General features: G+C 44.4%; 2 protein-coding genes across 6 annotated transcripts in view; both read right to left on the bottom strand.

The window, feature by feature from the left end:
• The window catches only part of PER3 (period circadian regulator 3), a 61,070-nt gene extending 48,691 nt beyond the window's left edge, over positions 1–12,379 (bottom strand). For all 5 annotated transcript variants that reach the window (XM_050787037.1, XM_050787049.1, XM_050787041.1 and 2 more), the window contains exons 1-6: positions 12,305–12,379; positions 11,704–12,048; positions 11,115–11,260; positions 10,165–10,280; positions 8,739–8,940; positions 2,649–2,697 (exon numbers count right to left, since the gene is read on the bottom strand). In XM_050787037.1, coding sequence (XP_050642994.1) covers positions 2,649–2,697; positions 8,739–8,940; positions 10,165–10,280; positions 11,115–11,260; positions 11,704–11,855 — 665 coding nt within the window. In that variant the 5' untranslated portion in view covers positions 11,856–12,048; positions 12,305–12,379. The remainder of the gene's footprint in view (positions 1–2,648; positions 2,698–8,738; positions 8,941–10,164; positions 10,281–11,114; positions 11,261–11,703; positions 12,049–12,304) is intronic.
• Positions 12,380–15,185: 2,806 nt separating this feature from the next.
• Positions 15,186–18,750, bottom strand: part of VAMP3 (vesicle associated membrane protein 3) — a 707,779-nt gene continuing 704,214 nt past the window's right edge. The window contains exons 5-6 of the mRNA XM_050787545.1: positions 18,452–18,503; positions 15,186–17,026 (exon numbers count right to left, since the gene is read on the bottom strand). Of these exons, the coding sequence (XP_050643502.1) occupies positions 17,007–17,026; positions 18,452–18,503 (72 nt within the window). The 3' untranslated portion in view covers positions 15,186–17,006. The remainder of the gene's footprint in view (positions 17,027–18,451; positions 18,504–18,750) is intronic.

Raw genomic sequence — 18,750 nt, 5'->3', positions numbered from 1 at the left:
TCATAATGGAAACTGTTTCTGGGCCAGGCACGGTGGCTCACGCCTGTAATCCCAACACTTTGGGAGGTCAAGGAGGTTGGATCACTTGAGGTCAGGAGTTCAAGACCAGCCTGGCCAACATGGAGAAACCCTGTCTCTACAATAAATACAAAAATTAGCTGTGGTGGTGCATGCCTGTAGTCCCAGCTACTCGGGAGGCTGAGGTAGGAGAATCGTCGGAACCCAGGAGGCAGAGGTTGCAGTGAACAGAGATTGTGCCACTGCATTCCAGCTTGGGGGGACACAGTGAGATCCTGTCACCAAAAAAAAAAAAAAAAAAAAAAAAAAAAAAGGAAACTGAAATGAATGCTTCCTACCTCCGTTCACTGAAAATTCCTAGAAGAAATGACAACCCGTAGCAGCAACCATCCCTATCACCCAGATTGGGCCTCCAAACATGGATGCCATTTCCCACCACAAGGAACCAGGATCCTTAGAGAAATGACTGAGGCCACGTCTGGGTTAAGGAATGTCTAAAATGAGTCTAGGGCATCTCATGCTTAAAACAATGGAAGCTGTCAAAGACCATGGGGCACTCTCACAAGGGTACAGGGGCCAACCCAAAGGGATTCCTACTGGCCTAAGATGCGACCATTTTGAGCCCTAAAACATGAATGAGAACTTTCTCTCTTAGAATGACACTCTGAAATATTGACGGAGGAAATCAGACGAGATCTGAGCTACACTGCCTGGTAACTTGGGAAGAGGGGGTTAAGGAATTGGTGCTGGCAGAGATGACACCAGACTGGCCAGGTTTCAAATTCTTAAAAAGCTGGGTGATGAGACCGTAGCAGTTTATTACATTATCTTTTCTTCTTTTGTGTTATGTTTGAAAATTCCCAAAGAAAAACATTTTGAAAATAATTAAGGGATAAACTGAAATAAAACACTTCGTGCAGAAGTCACAGCTCCCTGTGCTGTGGCCCGTGCTTCCCTGTCTTCTTCCATCCTCGCTCCTTCCACCACTCTGGCCACAGCAGCTCCATGTCACTCCTCCCACAGGCCAGGCATGGCCCACCCCAAGGGCCTCTGTGCCTGCTGCTCCCTTTGCCTGGAACACACTTTCTCAGACACTTGCCACAACTCAGATACTGGTGTGGCTCACCCTCTGTCCTCCTTCTGGTCGCTGTTTCCAATTAGGCTTCCTAAGAGTTCCTGGATCACCCTTAATACAACAGCAATCTCCCACTTCCCAGAACTCCCGCTCTTTGCTTTGCTGTCTACACACAACTTATCACGAGCCAACACATAGGCATTTGAATATGTGTTTATTATTGGTCTCCTCCTCACAGAATTTAAGGTACATGAGGCAAGAACTCTGGATCCCAGCACTGACAAAGTGCCTGGCTCAGAGAAAGCACCCCAAAATATTTATTAACATCGGAAACACACATGGCACTTATTAGGAGGCAGGAACTGTTCTAAGATCTTCATACAACTCACTTGTGAATGACCCATTGGAACAACACAGCTCCTCTCACTGCTGCGCCCTTCCTCAGGCCGTCCCTCCCAAGTATCCAGATCCTATGAGTTCAAGTCTTCCAATTCCATGGAGTATTGAAATATTAGACTATTTCACCATGAGGGTTTTTCTTCTCTCTAAACATCTAGAGCATTTAGTAACTTCAATACTAAAACCGGCAATCACAATGTCCTTTTAAAATACTTGCTCTTTTTATTATGAAAGAACATAATATGTTATTGTCATCTTATATACATAATATGTAACAGAATATATATATGTATTACATATATTATGTATGTAACATAAAGGGAACACTAATAATATATTGCAGCAAATTTAAAAGATAAAAAAATTCAGTAGTAATTCCCACTAGCAATCAACCACTGTTAAAAGTTTCATCTATTTTCTTCTGGTTCACTGTCTCTAGATCTTTTAAATCCTTCTCACAAATATAAATCTCTTGCTTTCTTTAAAGCTATTAAAAATTTCAAAAATTAATTTTAAATGTGACTGAAAAACAAAAAGCAAACAAAAAAGAGCCCAAAACAACGGTCATTTTAGTGTACTTCACATCTAGTGACTCTTACACGTATGCTCCCAGAGTTAAGATTTTCCTAGACTTTTTTCCTATTGCATTATTATTATTATTATTATTTTTTTTTTTTTGAGACAGAGTCTCACTCTGTCACCAGGCTGGAGTGCAATGATGCCATCTCAGCTCACTGCAACCTCCACCTCCCAGGTTCAAGTGATTATCCTGCCTCAGCCTCCCAAGTAGCTGGGACTACAGGCGTGCACCACCACGCCTGGCTAATTTTTGTATTTTTAGTAGAGACTCCGTTTCACCATGTTAGCCAGGGATGGTCACGACCTCTTGACCTTGTAATCCGCCCACCTCTGCCTCCCAAAGGGCTGGGATTACAGGTGTGAGCCACTGTGCCCGGTCTCCTATTGCATTATTTATCTAGTTTTCTCATGAGCATGTCTCTTCTCAATCAAAAATGAACTCCTTGTGGCAAGAAACAAGTCTTATTTTTTGTATCTTGTAACAGAAGTGAGCTGAATACATAAGAATCAAACTAACTGCAAAATAAACTCAGAGCATAATCCACTGTTTCTGGCTTCCACGAGCCACTATACTTACCGGATCCTGCAGAAAAAAGGTTTCACTGGAGCACATTCATACCGTGGAGCTGCTAGAAAGAAAGATGCCTGGTCAGTCACTCCCTCTTAGCCAAGTCTTTCTCAGTGAAACAATGTCGTACCATTACCAAACAACAAACTATTTTTTAAAAAAGAGGGAGAGGTCTCCTTGATTAAAATGGAACCCTCTTCCTTCATTTTGAGATCCAGTCACATCCTAGTATTTCCCAATTCTAGTATTGGGAAATACTAGTGTTGGCTTTGGTACTGGAACTGTGAGCCTCAGGTATAACAGTGAGAATCGGTTTTATCTCTTCCCCTTATTACTTTCCATAATTCCCAAACTGCCCATGTTCATTATCTCAAAGGTCAATGTAATGATCCTTGGACATAATTATTCTGGTGGTAATATGCCATTCCATTGTAATAGTCTGGACCTTTCTTTTTTTGAGACGGAGACTCGCTCTGTTGTCCAGGCTGGAGCGCAGTGGTGTGATCTCGGCTCACTGCAAGCTCCGCCTCCCGGGTTCACGCCATTCTCCTGCCTCAGCCTCCTGAGTAGGTGGGACTACAGGCGCCTGCCACCATGCCCACCTAATTTTTTGTATTTGTAGTAGAGACAGGGTTTCACCATGTTAGCCAGGATGGTCTCGATCTCCTGACCTCGTGATCCGCCCGCCTCGGCCTCCCAAAGTGCTGGGATTACAGGCGTGAGCCACTGTGCCCAGCCTAGTCTGGACCGTTCTAAAAAACTGGGAATTCAGACTATTTTCAGCTTTTTAGCTATATGACATATAACTTTCTTTTTTTCTTTAAGCTCTTTCCTTGGATAAATTTCAAAAAGTTGTGTTCCTAGGTTAAATGATAGAATCGTTTTATGACTTTATTGTGTACAGATAAACCTCCAGAAAACTGTACCAATCTTCAGAGTTTTCTTAGTGTTTTCTCACAACCCTCATGCCAATGATTTCCTAGCCATTCTGTTGATTTCTGCATCAATTTTATTGATTTATGAGGTGGTAATTCAGAAATGTCTAAATTTGCCTTAGAGGCAGATGAGGGGGCTGAAATTTCTGCCCAGTGTTTGTTGACTGTATGTTACTTCCTCTGATTAGAGCTTCCTAAATATCTTTTGGGCATTTGTTCACTGAAACAAGAAGTCCCCAGTTATAGGAACCATGGAAAATTGTGAGATGTTCAAAAAATATACACTGAAGGCAGCATAAACAGTGAGAATCCAAAAGAACCAAAATATTGAATAAGCAGCCCAGGTCTTCATACTCCTAAGAAACAATCATAGAAGAATCAGAAAGCATTAATAAAACACTGAAGATTGGTATAATCTTCTACAGAAAACAGCCTTTACTATGAGGTCAGTTTGCTTATACCATTTATTCATCACACCAGACGCCTGAACTCCAACTGCACTCACTAGAAGTCCTGGACCACTGAAAGCCAGACTACGTGATCTAAGACAGCAGACATGAGCCCATGATGCATTTCCATTCCTACGCTGTAAATATGTGATGCTTGTTTCTAAAAGCGTGCTCTGAAGTAATGGTCAGATCCTTCTAAGAGGTTTGTACAAGACATGTTAAACAAAAACATATTCTAATATGGGACCATAGGCTGACAACAGCTGAGTGGATTGCTTCCTAAGTCCTCTTGATGTTCTGTGTGCTCAAAGCAAGGAATCGAAGGAGGTAACGCAGGCATAGCCTAGAAAGGGGGTGGCGTTAACCAACTGCTCTCAGTAAGAGTATCAATCCTTGAGATTTATAAGGCAAAAGTATAATATAAAGAGTAAACTAGAATTACATCATGCCTTATGGCATAAGTGAATTCTGAGATCCAAAAGAATTATTTCAGGGCATACTAATATTTTACATAAAAAGTGATATGGTTTGGCTGTATCCCCACCCAAATCTCATCTTGAATTGTAGTTCCCATAATCCCCACATGTCAAGGGAGGGACGTGGTGGGAGGTAACTGAATCATGGGGGTGGTTGCCCTCACCCTGTTCTGGTGACAGTGAGTTCTCATGAGATCTGATGGTTTTGTACGGGGCTTTTCTCCCTTTTGCTTGGTAGTTCTCCTTGCTGCTGCCATGTGAAGGACATGTCCCCTTCTGCCATGATTGTAAGTTTCCTGAGGACTCCCCAGCCATGCTGAACTGAGTCAATTAAAACTCTTTCCTTTATAAATTACCCAGTCTTGGTATGTCTTTATTAGCAGCATGAGAATGGACTAATAACGTAAACCTGTACTGCAGAGTGGGGTGCTGCCACAGATACCCAAAAATACGGAAGTGACTTTGGAACTGGATAACAGGCTGAAACAGTTTGGAGTGCTCAGAAGAAGACAAGAAAATGTGGGAAAGTCTGGAACTTCCTAGAGTACTTGTTGAATGGCTTTGACCAAAATGCTGATAGTGACATGGACAATGAAATGCAGGCTGAGGTGGTCTCAGATAGAAATGAGGAACTTGTTGGGACTGGAGTAAAGGACACTTTTGCCATGCAAAGAGACTGGCAACTTTTGCCCCTGTCCTAGAGATCTGTGGAGCTTCAAACTTGAGAGAGATGATTTAGGGTATCTGATGGAAGAAATTTCTAAATGGTAAAGCATTCAAGAGGAAGCAGAGCATAAGAACTTGGAAAATCTGTAGCCTGAAGCTGTGATGGAAAAGAAAAACCCATTTTCTGGGGAGAAATTCAAGCCTGCTGCAGAAATTTGCATAAGTAACAAGAAGCCAAATGTTAATCACCAAGTCAATGGGGAAAATGTCTTCAGGACATGTCAGAGACTTCACAGCAGCCCCTCCCATCACAGGCTGAGGCCTAGGAGGGAAAAAATGGTTTTCTGGGCCTGGTCCAGGTCCCCACTGCCCTGTGCAACCTTGGGACATTGTGCCCTCCATTCCAGCTGCTTCAGCTCCAGCCGTGGCTAAAAGGGACCAAGGTACAGCTCAGGTTATAGCTTCAGAGAGTGAAAGCCCTATTCCTTGGCAGCTTCCATATGGTGTTGGTACTGCAGGTGTGCAGAAGACAAGAACTGAGGTTTGGAAACCTCTGCCTAGACTTCAGAGGATGTATGGAAATGCCTGGATGTCCAGGCAGAAGTCTGCTACAGGGGCGGAGCCCTCATAGAGAACCTCTGCTAAGACAGATGTGTAAGGGAAATTTGGGTTTGGAGCCCACACAGTCTTCAATGGGAGACTCCCTAGTGGAGCTGTGAGAAGAGGGTCACCATGCTTCAGATCCAAGAATGGTAGATCCACCGAAAGCTTGCACTGCATGCCTAGAAAAGCCACAGACACTCAATGCCAGCCCATGAAACCAGCCATAAGGGAGGCTGTACCCTGCAAAGCCACAGGGGCAGAGCTGCCCAAGGCTGCAGGAGCCCACCTCTTGCACCAGCATGACCTGGATGTGAGACATGGAGTCAAAGGAGATTATTTCAGAGCTTTAATTATTGCTTCAGTGGATTTCAGACTTGCAAGGGGCCTGTAGCCCCTTTGTTTTGGCCAATTTCTCCCATTTGAAATGAGTGTATTTACCCAATGCCTGTGCCTCTATTGTATCTAGAAGGCAACTAACTCGCTTTGGACTTTGCAGGCTCATAGGTGAAAGGGACTTGCCTTGTCACATATGAGACTTTGGACTTGGACTTTTGGGCTAATGCTGGAATGAGCTAAGACTGGAGGACTGTTGGAAAAGCATGATTGTGTTTTGAAATGTGAGGACATGAGATCTGAGAAGGCTCAAGAGCAAAATGATATGGTTTGGCTGTGTCTCACCCAAATCTTATCTTGAACTATAGTTCCATGTGTGCTGGGAGGAACCTGGTGGGATAGATAATTGAATCATGGGGGCAGTTTCCCCCATGCTATTCTCAGGATCATAAGTTCCCATGAGATCTGATGGTTTTATAAGGGGCTTCCCGCTTCGCCCGGCTCCCATTCTTCTCCTTCCTGCCATCATGTGTAGAAAGACAGGTTTGCTTTCCCTTCTGTCATGATTGTAAGTTTTGCAAGGCCTCCCCAGTCATGTGGAACTGTGAGTCAAGTAAACTTCTTTCCTTTATTAATTACCCAGTCTCAGGTAGTTCTTTATAGCAGCGTAAGAATGGACTAATACAGAAGGGAAATATCCCAGTAATCAGTAATCAGCAAAGGTGAAAAGGTTGAAAAGACACAGGCAGTGCTGAAGGAAAAATACCTGGGGAAAAAATGGGAAAGACCTGGCAGACAATATTGTGTATGTCCTGTTCCCAGCTGTATCTGCATCTGGACTAGTTCTTGACCCACAGTAATTGTTAAACAAATGTTTACAGAATGAACAGCTAACAAAAGCAGAGAAACAAATACAGACAATTAAAGGTTGAAAATGTATATTTAGGAAAGGGGAAGAGAAATAAAATCAGTATTTTTGAAAAATGGGAAAAGAGATGAGGTAGAAGCAAGCAGGGATGACACACATGTTTTCTAGAGCTTATGCAAAACTATTTTTAAAAGATGGGGCAATCTATAATTGGAATAAGAAACATGTAAAGCTATCCTTCATTAAATAAAGTAGTGGGTAAAAAATTAGAAATAGTAGAATTTCAGATATGAAGATAAAAAAGTTATGGAGATCTGTTTCACAACAACGTAAACATCCTTCACAGCAATGGAGTGAATGCCTAAAAATGATTAAGATGGTGTATTAGGTCCGTTTGCATGCTGCTGATAAAGACATACCCAAGACTGGGCAATTTACAAAAGAAAGAGGTTTAATGGACTTACAGTTCCACATGGCTGGGGAGGTCTCACAATCATGGCAGAAGGCAAGGAGGGGCAAGTCACATCTTACATGGATGGTGGCAGGCAAAGAGAGAGAGCTTGTGCAGGGAAATTCCCATTTTTAAAGCAATCAGATCTCATGAGACTTATCCACTATCATGAGAACAGCATGGGAAAGACGCCATCATGATGCAATTATGTCCCACTGGGTTCCTCCCAGGACACATGAGAATTGTGGGAGTTATAATTCAACATGAGATTTGGGTGGGGACACAGCCAAACTATATCATATGGTAAATCATATGTGTTTTCACCACAATGAATTTTTTTTTTAATTAGAGAGAAGGGCTTGGAATCAAAGAGAAACCTGATATATATATATATACACACACACACACATACATATTTAAAGCTCTTTAACAGACACTTCACAAAGAATATAAAATAATAAAGGATGACTGAAAAGAAAGAAATTAAGATCCCACAGGACCAAATGTCACAAAGAAAATTGCAATAGGTATCTTTGAATTAGGAAAAAAAGCATTCCAGAAGGAAAACAAAGTAATAAGACTCATAACTTGCAGGGGCAAGAAAAACTGTAAGACAGCTAATGATCTGAAAAAAAAATTTTTTTTTTTCCCAGAAACAGAGTAACAGAGTTTCACTCTTGTCACCCAGGCTGGAGTGCAATGGTGTGATCTTGCCTCATTGCAACCTCTGCCTCCCGGGTTCAAGCGCTTCTCGTGCCTCAACCCTCTGAGTAGCTGGGATTACAGGCATGCACTACCATGCCCGGCTAATTTTTGTACTTTTAGTGGAGACGGTGTTTCACCATGTTGGCCAGGCTGGTCTGGAACTCCTGACTTCAGGTGATCCACCTGCCTCAACCTCTCAAAGTGCTGGGATTACAGGCGTGAGGCACCATGCCCAGCCTAATGATCCGAATTTTATCTCCAAAGTAAAATCTCTCATACAAGAAAATCATGAAAGAGGAAAAATATTTAATTTTAACTTAAAGGAAACAGAGCCTTCAGAGCAACTAAACCACTATACGATATGCTGGTAATGAAATAATACTTATGACATATAATCTGTGAAACAGACCTGACAAAATGGAAAAAAATGCACTGAATCTTTATGTTATCAGAAGGTTTTAAAATGCTGTTTTCATCCCATAACTTTCTATAACAGGAATAAGAAAAAACAGTTTGCATGTTCTAAATAATGTGTTAATTTCTGTACTATTCCTGTAAGAAGGAAACTGATCTTGATGAGGAAAGACAGACATCTAAACATTGGGCCTGTTACCTCTTTGGGTCCAGTTGTTCCAGAAGGGAAGCTGAGCTCTGGCAGTGTGCGCGTAGAATACCCTCACGTCTTGAGGGGCAAGCAGGTCAACAAAGTGAGAAGACGCCAGGACATCTTTCTTACGATTCAGGATCAAAGCAGCCTGTTCAGAAACGTGCACTAACCTTCCAGACAGAAATGAAAATACTGCCACAAAGGTATCCTATGAAAAACATTTAAAATAAATGCAAATATTGAGGTACTCGCCAGCAATATTCCCTGAAAGGTAAATTTCTTCTAGATCTCTAACATGATCAATATCTCAAAATACACAGGCACAACCTACGAATGCAACAAAACTCCTCTAAGAATTTTCTCCAACATCCTTCTTAAATATTCTCCTAAGACCTGCACTTCACCTACTGAAGGTTCGATTTCTATGCCAAAAAATATACTAGATCATTTTATGCAGACTAAACATACATATGGCACATAACTTTTCCTCTGCAAACTGTGCCTTACACCTGGGTGGACGGTGTTCTCATCATCAACGCAGATTCTATGCTTTAAGACATGCTGAAGATTCACCTTCTTTAAGAAGGTGTCTGTGACAAACCTCATTACATAAGCATCACTGCTCTAATTTCTTCCATTACACATAAATGAAACTTACTTATAATCCGCAGTTTGTTTGCTAGCATTGGCATGCTTTCCTCTCTAGCTTTATTTTAAATATCTTAAAAGACAAATATTTTCTTAAGCTATTTAAAAAAAATCTCCATAGCACCTATTACAGTACTATGTACACACCAGTCCATAAAATAAGCACTGTTATAATAGTAGGGATAGCTCATGTTCCACTATTACAGAATCTTTAAGTTACAATTATGTTGAGGTCTGTACAAAAAAGTAAGTAATCTCCACCGTATCAACCAAACATGAGGCTCAATTACTCTGTCAAACAAGAAGAGAGATTAAAAAAAGATATACTAAAGGTCTCTTCCAAAATTTTATGAAAAATGACAGCATCTCAACTCACCTGTTCTATAACATCCAGTTGTTACAACTTGAAGTAGTAGATATTGGAACTAAGAATGATATAAATAGAAATTAACAATTCGGAGATTAGAATAAGATGCAGGAAATTACTCTGCAGTGTAATTTTTGCTTTCTCTTAATTCAAGAGAGCTCGGGAATGCTAAGGAGCTAGAAGCACCTCATAACCAAAGTCACTGAACTGCACAGCACGCAGAATGGGCTGCTTTTGCTTTGGGATGTTTTCTCTGGCAAGGGTGAAGCTACACCATGCCTCTTTAGCAGTTCCTCCTTTGCTTCTCTCAAATTGTGGTTGCTGAAACGTTGTTAATTCTTCTTAAAAACCTACATCTAGAGCAGGTCCTTAGGAAAAGTCACCCAGGTTGATACGGCAAAATGCATGAATTCTTACTGTGTTTTTGGAAGTGTGTTCTGAAGCAATAGTGGCCAGCTCCTCAAGACTGTACATGGTCACATCTGCCTGAGGTGCTCCATTTTGACTGAGAATCTGGAAAAACTCACCGTTTGCTAAGAAACACAGGGAGATAAACAGGTAGTCCAGTGACAACAGTATCTTTAGGAAACCATTTTTATCACTATCAAGCTGGATTATTTTTTTCGGATGAGAGCACCTCGGTGCATTTTTCTCAAAAACAGATCATTTTCTGCTTTTACCTAAACTACTGATAATTGTGCAAACTTAAGAGTTGATTTTATGAATTCTGCATGTTCTGGATCACAGGCAGCAAGATATATTTAAGGTACTAACAAAAAATTTCAGATGCATACACAATTTTTTTGGGGGGGGGAGCAGAAACTACTCCATCATTCAGGGACATATCATATATGATGCACTGAGGTTTGTGCTAAAGAGAATACAGCTTTAATGAAATCCCTTGAGATGTCAGAGAGAAAAAGAAAAGTGTTTACAACGGTTAATTTTTAGTTTTAGTTTAATAAATTCCTAATATATCATTACCACATTTTAAAAGTATGTGTATGGCATGTAAAGGTAACTATTTAGTGGAATGCATTTTTTTCCCCATAACTTCCATAGAAGACAATGTTTTTTTAAAAGGTTAGCCTTCAAAATGTGTTTATACTAAACTCTACTCTCTTGCAACAAATGAGCAAAACATTGCATAGTTACTATACACTATTATACAGATAAAAGTTTTTCTGGTCTTTCACATGTGAAAAATTAAGACACGAATGGAATTGGCATAGATTTGCTCATCTTCCATAAAGCACCAGAAAAAGCTCAAAGTATCTGTCTGACCAAGACCCCACTGATCACTTCTCTGGCTGCTTGTGTGAGTCCTGGTGCATGTGTAGGATCGAATTTCTCTCTGGCTTGTTTACCTTGCACGCTGTGGACACAGCGGAGAGCATAGTTGAGGGCATCTAGAGTGCTTGGTTTATTGCGTCTCTCCGAGGGGAAGTATTTTTTCATTTCTTGGACAACCATGATAAGTTCTTCAGAAACTCTGTTTCGATCTTGCTGTTCACTGGAAGAGTTTTAAAAATTACAACTTCACACCTATGAAGATAACAGCATCTTGCGGTTTAGGGAACACAAACTGCAAACCAGATAGGTTTCTAAGTAATCTACTGGCATCAGATCATTCACTCCCCAGGCTGGTGACCCCGCTTCCTCCAGGTGGAGAACTTCAGGCAAAGCAACTGGTGAATGACAAACATTCTCCACTTACTTTCCCTTAATCCACCTGAGTCCCAACTCAGCTAACTTTTGTAACCACTTTTCTTTCCAGATACTCTTCGGTAATTTTCTTCAGTATCCCAGATCACTTCATCCTACGTTGCCCGAGTCTCCCCCTACACTTTCCCCCGGACTTAGAAACAAAACAACAAAAAGATTTAGGTCCCTCTTTCCTTGCTCCGGGAAGGACAACGAACGCATGGGGCCCTGGGCCTGAAGCCAGCGCCTCACCTGTGGCTGCTCTCCGCCAATTTCCTTTGCAGATGGAACTCGGGGCTCCACCGCTCCCCCGATTCTTCGCCCAGGGCCTCGTCCTCAGCCCCCCGTCCCCCGGGGCCAGGAGGTTCCCCGCGGGGCGTCTCGTGGTCTCCGCGGGGCTCCATGTAGGGCTGGGACAACCCGCTGCTTTCTTCTCGCTCACTTTGCAGTCGGCAACAGACACCGGTTTCTCACTCTGGTCCGCGCCATGGCGTAAGAGGCGGCCACCACGAGCCAGGGGGTCACGCTCATCTCCGAGGGGCTTCTCCCTCCAGCATTTCCAAAACCCGGAGCTCGTTCGACTTTCAGAAGTCTGGCCTGTGGGGAGGAGACAAGGGTGATAAGGGACAAGTGGAACGGACAGTCCGACGCCAGCGGCCCAGCTGGCTGGGGCGCCCCGACCGCGCGGTCCTCACCCCTGCCCCAACTTTCCCGCACGCCGAGGGCTGGGGCCTGTGGAGGCGGGCGGCTAGGAAGCGCCACGCTCCGGGAGCCCCCGGTACTGAGGGCCGCACTCGCTTGGCTCCTCTGCCGCGCGCGGGTGCCGAGAACTCCCGCCCGGCCGCGCACTCACCGGCTGCCCCCGCCCTCGGCCCCGCGCGCAGCAGCTCGCCCTCTGGGCCGCCCGCGCGCAGTCTCGAGGCCCGCCGCGTGCCGGGCAGCAGCCGGCGCCGCGCCCCCCGCCGCCGCGTGACCGGCCCCGCCCCCGGGCCGCGCGATTGGCTGTTGGGGCCGACTCCGCGGGCCTCCATTGGCCCTGGGGCGGGGCGCGAGCCGGGGCGCCCGGGTTATATAAGCCAGGGCGAGGGGGCGGGGGCCCCCGGGGCGCGTTACATAACGCGCGGGCTCGGGCGGAGGCCGGCCTCGGCCAATCCCGGCAGGCCGGCGCGCGGGCAGGGGGCGGGGTGGCCCTGAGAGGCCTCAGGCCTGTGCCACGCTACTGGAGTGTCCGGCCCCCTGGCACGGCGCCGGGGCGCAGCCGCTAAGGCAAGCGCAGAAATGATAGGGCCAGGAAGCTGCCAGCCACGCGGAGGCGGGACCCGGGCTCTGGGGGGCGGGGCGGGTCCGGCCCAACCTCCACGTGAGAGGCGGGCGGGGAAGGAGAGGGGAGTGAGAGGCGGGGGCAGAGAGGGGCGAGAGGCGGGGGCGGGCGGTGCTTGAGTCGGGGTCAGGGGGAGGCTCGAAAGGGGGACGCATGGGGGCGAGAGGCGGGGACTGGGGGCAGATGGGAGCGGGGGAGTCGAGAGACGTGGGGGGCGGAGGCAGGGCGGGGGGGTCGAGGGCGGGCAGAAGGGGGAGGGAGAGGCGGGGACTGGGGGCGGGCAGGGGCGGGCAGGGGCGGCCCGGGCCAGTTCTCTGGGGTCGGGTCCTGGAGTTTGTAGGTGGCTCCCCGCTGCCCGAGCGGGTGTGGGAAGGAGCCCAGGGTGGGGCTGGCTGCTGGCAGCGGATCTCATCGTGCTTTGGGCGTCTTCCCCGGTTCCCACGGTTTTCACCGCCCGTGACCTACCGAGCCCACCCCAACCGCCCCCATCCTTCGCTAACTCTTTAGGTGAGTCGGGTGGACTTCGAGGAACCAGGCCGTAAAGCAGCCCTGGTAAAAGCCCACCCGATTTTTAGAAACAGATTTTTTTTCTTTTTAGACAGAGTTTTGCTCTGTCGCCCAGGCTATAGTGCAGTGGCGCGATCTCGGCTCGCTGTAACCTCCCTCTTCTGGGCTCAAGCCAGTCTCCTGCTTCAGCCTCCCGAGTAGCTGGAACTACAGGTGCGGCCACCACACCTGACTAATTTTTGTATTTTTGGTAACGCTGGTCTGTGTTGGCCAAGCTGGTTTCAAACGCCTGAGCTCCAGTGATCTGCTGGCCTCGGTCTCCCAAAATGTTGGAATTACTGGCGTGAGCCACCGCACCGGTCCAGAAACAGAATTTTGACGCTGGAACTTAAAACACTTCTCTGGACTTCCTAAAATTAGATTCATTTGGCAACTGGAGGAAGACAAATGTAAAAGACACTCTTTCAGAAAAGGAAGGTGTAAAGCCCTTTAAAAAAATGTCTGAAAGCTCAGTTTAGATTGTATCTCAACACGTCAGAAATGAAAGGTACAGTGCAGAGTGCCGCCCCTCTCTGCTGCCTGGTACAGAAAAAATGTTCAGTATTTGTTGGAGGAATGAAATTGTATGCAAAGGAAGCGGGGAAAAGTGAAGTGGGTGAGTGTTCATGTTAGGTGTTGAATAAACCACCTTATCCTTCCAAGCGGTACTCTAGGTTGACTTGCTCTCGACTCCCAAGGTGGGTTTTGTCAAACTGCATTCGTTCAGCATTTATTGCGTGCAGATCTGGGTAGGGACGCTTGGAATCCCAGGGGATAGAAGAGTGGACCAAAGTCTCTGCCACCCACGGAGTTGACGTTTTATTGAGAAAGACAAACAACCCCATAAATAAGTTCATAAAACTTAAAGGGATGTGTAGAAAACAAGCTACTGGAAGGAAGAGTAACTGGGAGAGAGGTGGAGGGGGGAGGCCAGAGCCTCCCGAGATCAGCGAGGCAGGCCTCTGGGAAGGCGGATTTCAACCTGAGATGAGAGGCGCCTGCCGCAGATAGGGAAGTAGAGCCTGCATAGCTGAAAGTACCTGCAAAAGACCTTTGGAAAGAAGTAAGTTTGCTGATGAGAAACCGAAACAAACTATCAGGTCTCTTTCTCCCTCAGGGCTTTCTTGCCTGTTTTCATTCATAGCTTAACTCTGGCCTTCAAGCCACACCCTGATGTTGAAAGTCTCAAGGGCACAAGTCTCTCCAGTGTCAACAGCTAGCTATACTTTGGCGAAGTACTTTGCTTGGAGAAGAGAGAGCTGGAGAGTCGTGTGAGATGAGGTCGGAAAGTTAGAAAGAACCAGATCATGGTGGGACCTGTAATTCGGGAAAGGGACTTGGATTTTCCTACTGTGAACATAAGCAAAAGTCCTCTTCCACCCATATTATATTGTTTCCTAGGGGTTCTAGAGTAAGAATGGAAATACATTCATGGGGAAAATATCTACATGAACAAAACAGAGCCATGTGTCTGGGGATGTCCCTCACCCATCCAGACTTATCCCAGGGTCTATGTCAGCAGCCATCTAGTCTACCACATACATGGTCAGCTCGCACATCCCTTTTGAAAGACCATCTATTTAGGGAACTCCAAAGCCAAATCCTGAATTTTAGTAATTGTGTAAAAGCCAGTTTCCTCATCTATACTAAAAAGCACTTATCAGAAGGGGAGTGGTTTGCTTCTCTTCACTGGGGTATGGGGAAATGCTGGGTACTAAAAGGTAGAGTACCTAGAGAGGGGCTGGTGAGAAAAGGGGAGAGAGTTTCAGAGCTTCTACGGGACAGGTATGGGGAGCAGCAAGGAATGGCAGTTTCAGGAGTTGGATCAGGTGCAGCTATTCCTCTACAAGAAACACAGGTGCCACAATCATGTTTATAAACACTTTATTTAGGTCACTACAGTGGGTAAGTTCCCAGCTAAGTGCACAGATACAAGCGAGGTATTTCTGGGTTAATGCAGGAGCCAGTGGGTTACGTGGGTCTGAGCTCTGTGGCCAAGGGGCGAGCACCAAGGTTTCAGAGTCACACCTGGCCAGAGATCCTGCGCTGAGGGTGGGCTAGTGTCCTAACACTGCCAGCTGCTTTCTTCTCACAGCTAGCCACACTGCAAGGCATGTCTTCAAAAGTAAATCATTTCAGCGATGTTAAGGGAACAGATGTTAAAGAAATGGAAGTTGTGTCCTGGTGCGCCTCAGCTGTTGCTGCTTTATAAGTCTTAATAGCATGTGAACAAGAGTTTTAGAATATTCCAGTAACAATGAGCCACAGAGCAATAAAGTCTGTGTCTTTCTCCCTCAGTGCCTCCTTGCCTGTTTTCTTTCATATCTGAATTCCCATCTTTAAGCTGTGTATCCTGATGTTGAGTCTCATGTATACAAGAAAAGTTTCTCCGATGACAAAGTTTCTTTGACGACAACAGCTACTTCCAGCATTCCCATCAACAGCATTCTCTGCAGTTGATGGTATCAAAGCAAAGGTCTCTAGTTGGCTACTCTCTGTGAAAAGAGTCGTTCACCCCTGACCAATGCCTAATTGCAGGCGTAATTTAGAAAATGATTTAGGAAGCAGATGTGACTACAAATAGGAAACAAACTCCAAAAAGTTATCGTTTATCTTCATATTTGGGCCAGATAATGATCAAGTTCACAGGTGGTCTTACTTGAGGCTACAGAATTGTTGCTTGCATAATTATCAGAAACATGTTGGAGTCCACAGCTGATAATCTGCCAACTGCTGGGTAAAACTCTTCTGTCCATAGGAATGAGACGGTCAGAGTCTACCTCAAACCTTCTCTAACCCCCATGCAGAATACTGAATCAGAAGAGGAGCCACACTGTCTACAGCCTTTCAAAAGGAAGAAAGGCCTGTTAAGATGTACAAGTTTCATACACAAGGTAATGATTTTAATTCTGAAGGGGCACCTAGAGTTCCATTTGGCAGGTTTCTGAATTTAACTATCAGGAATACACTTAAGGCCATTTTATCGGCATTTAACTTTTTGGCAAAATAGAAGCTTTGGTCATACCCATAGTTCTATAAAATTTTTTTAAAGGAGGTTATTTCTGATTAAACAACATTTTTAGCAAGTGATACATAACAATAACAACAACGTAAACATCTTCAAATCTAATGCAAGAGCAAAAGCTCTTCACCAGCATCTTAAATACAGCGAGAGTCAGTAGTGCTTACAAAAAGTAGAGGGTTCTCTTCTAGGGAATCAGAAAATTATCAAAATAAGGCACAGCCTGTTGTTATCACAGATTTGTGTTAGGCAGTAGTGTTTTTTCCTGGAAGGCACAAGTTGGAAATCCGATTACCCAAAGTTTTAAAATGTGGTTCTGAAAATAATGCTGAATGACAAGGGTAACTTACTGGGAGCAATGGCAATTAATTAGTGACAACATTACATCTAGATTATAGCACTCTGGAACTTAAGAAGGCCTCTTCATCAGCCCATACATAAATCTGTAAAGGCACTGTGCAAAATGTGGACGGGGCTGGCCTTACTTCTAATTTGGAGTGCATATTAAAAAACAAAGGCACGTTTCCTAGAAATTCAACTTTAACTAACACACACACAAAAAAACATTTTAGAGATAACAGTAGGTAAGCTTGATAATATAGCAGGTTCTAAGTCAAAAGTCTTGAAGAGGTTTCTTGAATAGCAGTTTTGAGTTCCGCTGGTTCTTCATGAAGAGACAACCCACACTAAGAAGGAGAGACGCAAAAAGGCAGGGGAAACAGCAGGTTAATCTCTCAGTGCGAATCCCAAGCCAACATCCAATGCTGCGGTCTAAATGTGATCAGAAATTAGACTGGGCTGATTTCCTACTACTGGCTTCTCTCCATTCTACAGAGGGCTAGAGGAAGGAGACTAGAGTCAAAAGGATCCAAGCAATTGTACCTTCCCGCTAAAAGGAAACATCCACTAACATCCATCAATCAATGAAAGAAGTCATGTTTCGGTTCTCATATACTGGGCTACAGATGGCAATTAGTTGTTTGAATATTATATAATAATAGTTGTATGTGTGTGTTTGTGTATACATATATATTATTTATATAGCTATTATTTTTATTATTATATGCTAGGCACCAATGTAAGCAATTTTTATTATTTTTTTTTTGAGACAGAGTCTTGCTCTGTTGCCCAGGCTGGAGTGTAGTGGCACAATCTCGGCTCACTGCAAGCTCCGCCTCCCGGGTTCACGCCATTCTCCTGCCTCAGCCTCCCGAGTAGCTGGGACTACAGGCGCCTGCCACCATGCCCGGCTAATTTTTTGTATTTTTAGTAGAGACGGGGTTTCACCATGTTAGCCAGGATGGTTCAATCTCCTGACCTCATGATCCGCCCGCCTTGGCCTCCCAAAGTGCTGGGATTACAGGTGTAAGCCACTATGCCCAGCCAATTTTTATATATTTACCAGATCCTTTAACAAGCAAACAAGCAGGTACTATTATTATCCCCATTTTACAAATGAGGAAACTGAAACCCAGAGACATTAAATTGTTTGTCCACGGCCATACAGCTGGATGGTGGTGTAACCAGGATGGATCACAGTTACTCCATGCTTTTAACCACTACGTTACATAAAAGTAAATATATGATAAAAATATATTCAGAGAAAAGAAGTGGAAATGAATAAATTTTCCCTAACTTCAAAGGATTAATGTTTATATCAAATATCAAGACTTAAAACTCAAATACCTAAAACATTTATTAAAGAAAACTGAAAACCTTGGAATAAATGAACCTTTTATTTTTTTTTGAGAAAAGGTCTCACTGTGTCACCTAGTCTAGAGTGCAGTGGCATGATCATGGCTCACTGCAGCCTCGAATTCCTGGGCTCAAACAATCCTCCTGTCTCAGCCTCCTGAGTAGCTGGGACTTACAGGTGTACACTACCATGCCTGGTTAATTATTAACAATTGTTTGTAAAGATGCTATGGTGCCCAGGCTGGTCTCGAACTCCTGGCCTCCCAAAGCTTTGGGATTACAGGTATGAGTCACCACGCCTAGCCAAAACTAACATTTCGGAGGGAAATTTTAATCTGAGTTCTTGTACACAAAATCAATGGTCTGTGAACACATGGAGAAGACTTTTCCAATCAGTTTAGAGAAGGGTAACTCACCGATGATGATGATGATGAAGATAAGCAGAACAGTAATCCCGATTGCCCACATCTGTAACAAAACATGTATCCATATCACATTTCAAATGCAGACATAACGTGCTTGTTGAAGAGTATCATATAATATTCGTCTAGTCACTGAAAGGGAAATTCAGGTGCATACAGTCTGGAAGAATTCATAATTTCTAAAGCCTAAATTAAATGTTCTCAATTAGGGCCTGAAGGTAACTTCCCTGCTTTTTAAAAGATGTTCAAATGATGTGTGGCCTCTAGCTAGGCATTTGTGTGTGTATACAAGT

This window comes from Macaca thibetana, chromosome 1 (assembly GCF_024542745.1).
Source record: "Macaca thibetana thibetana isolate TM-01 chromosome 1, ASM2454274v1, whole genome shotgun sequence".
Taxonomy (NCBI): domain Eukaryota; kingdom Metazoa; phylum Chordata; class Mammalia; order Primates; family Cercopithecidae; genus Macaca; species Macaca thibetana.
The sequence above is the reverse complement of the archived record's forward strand: the minus strand, read 5'-3'. Positions and strand labels throughout refer to the sequence as shown.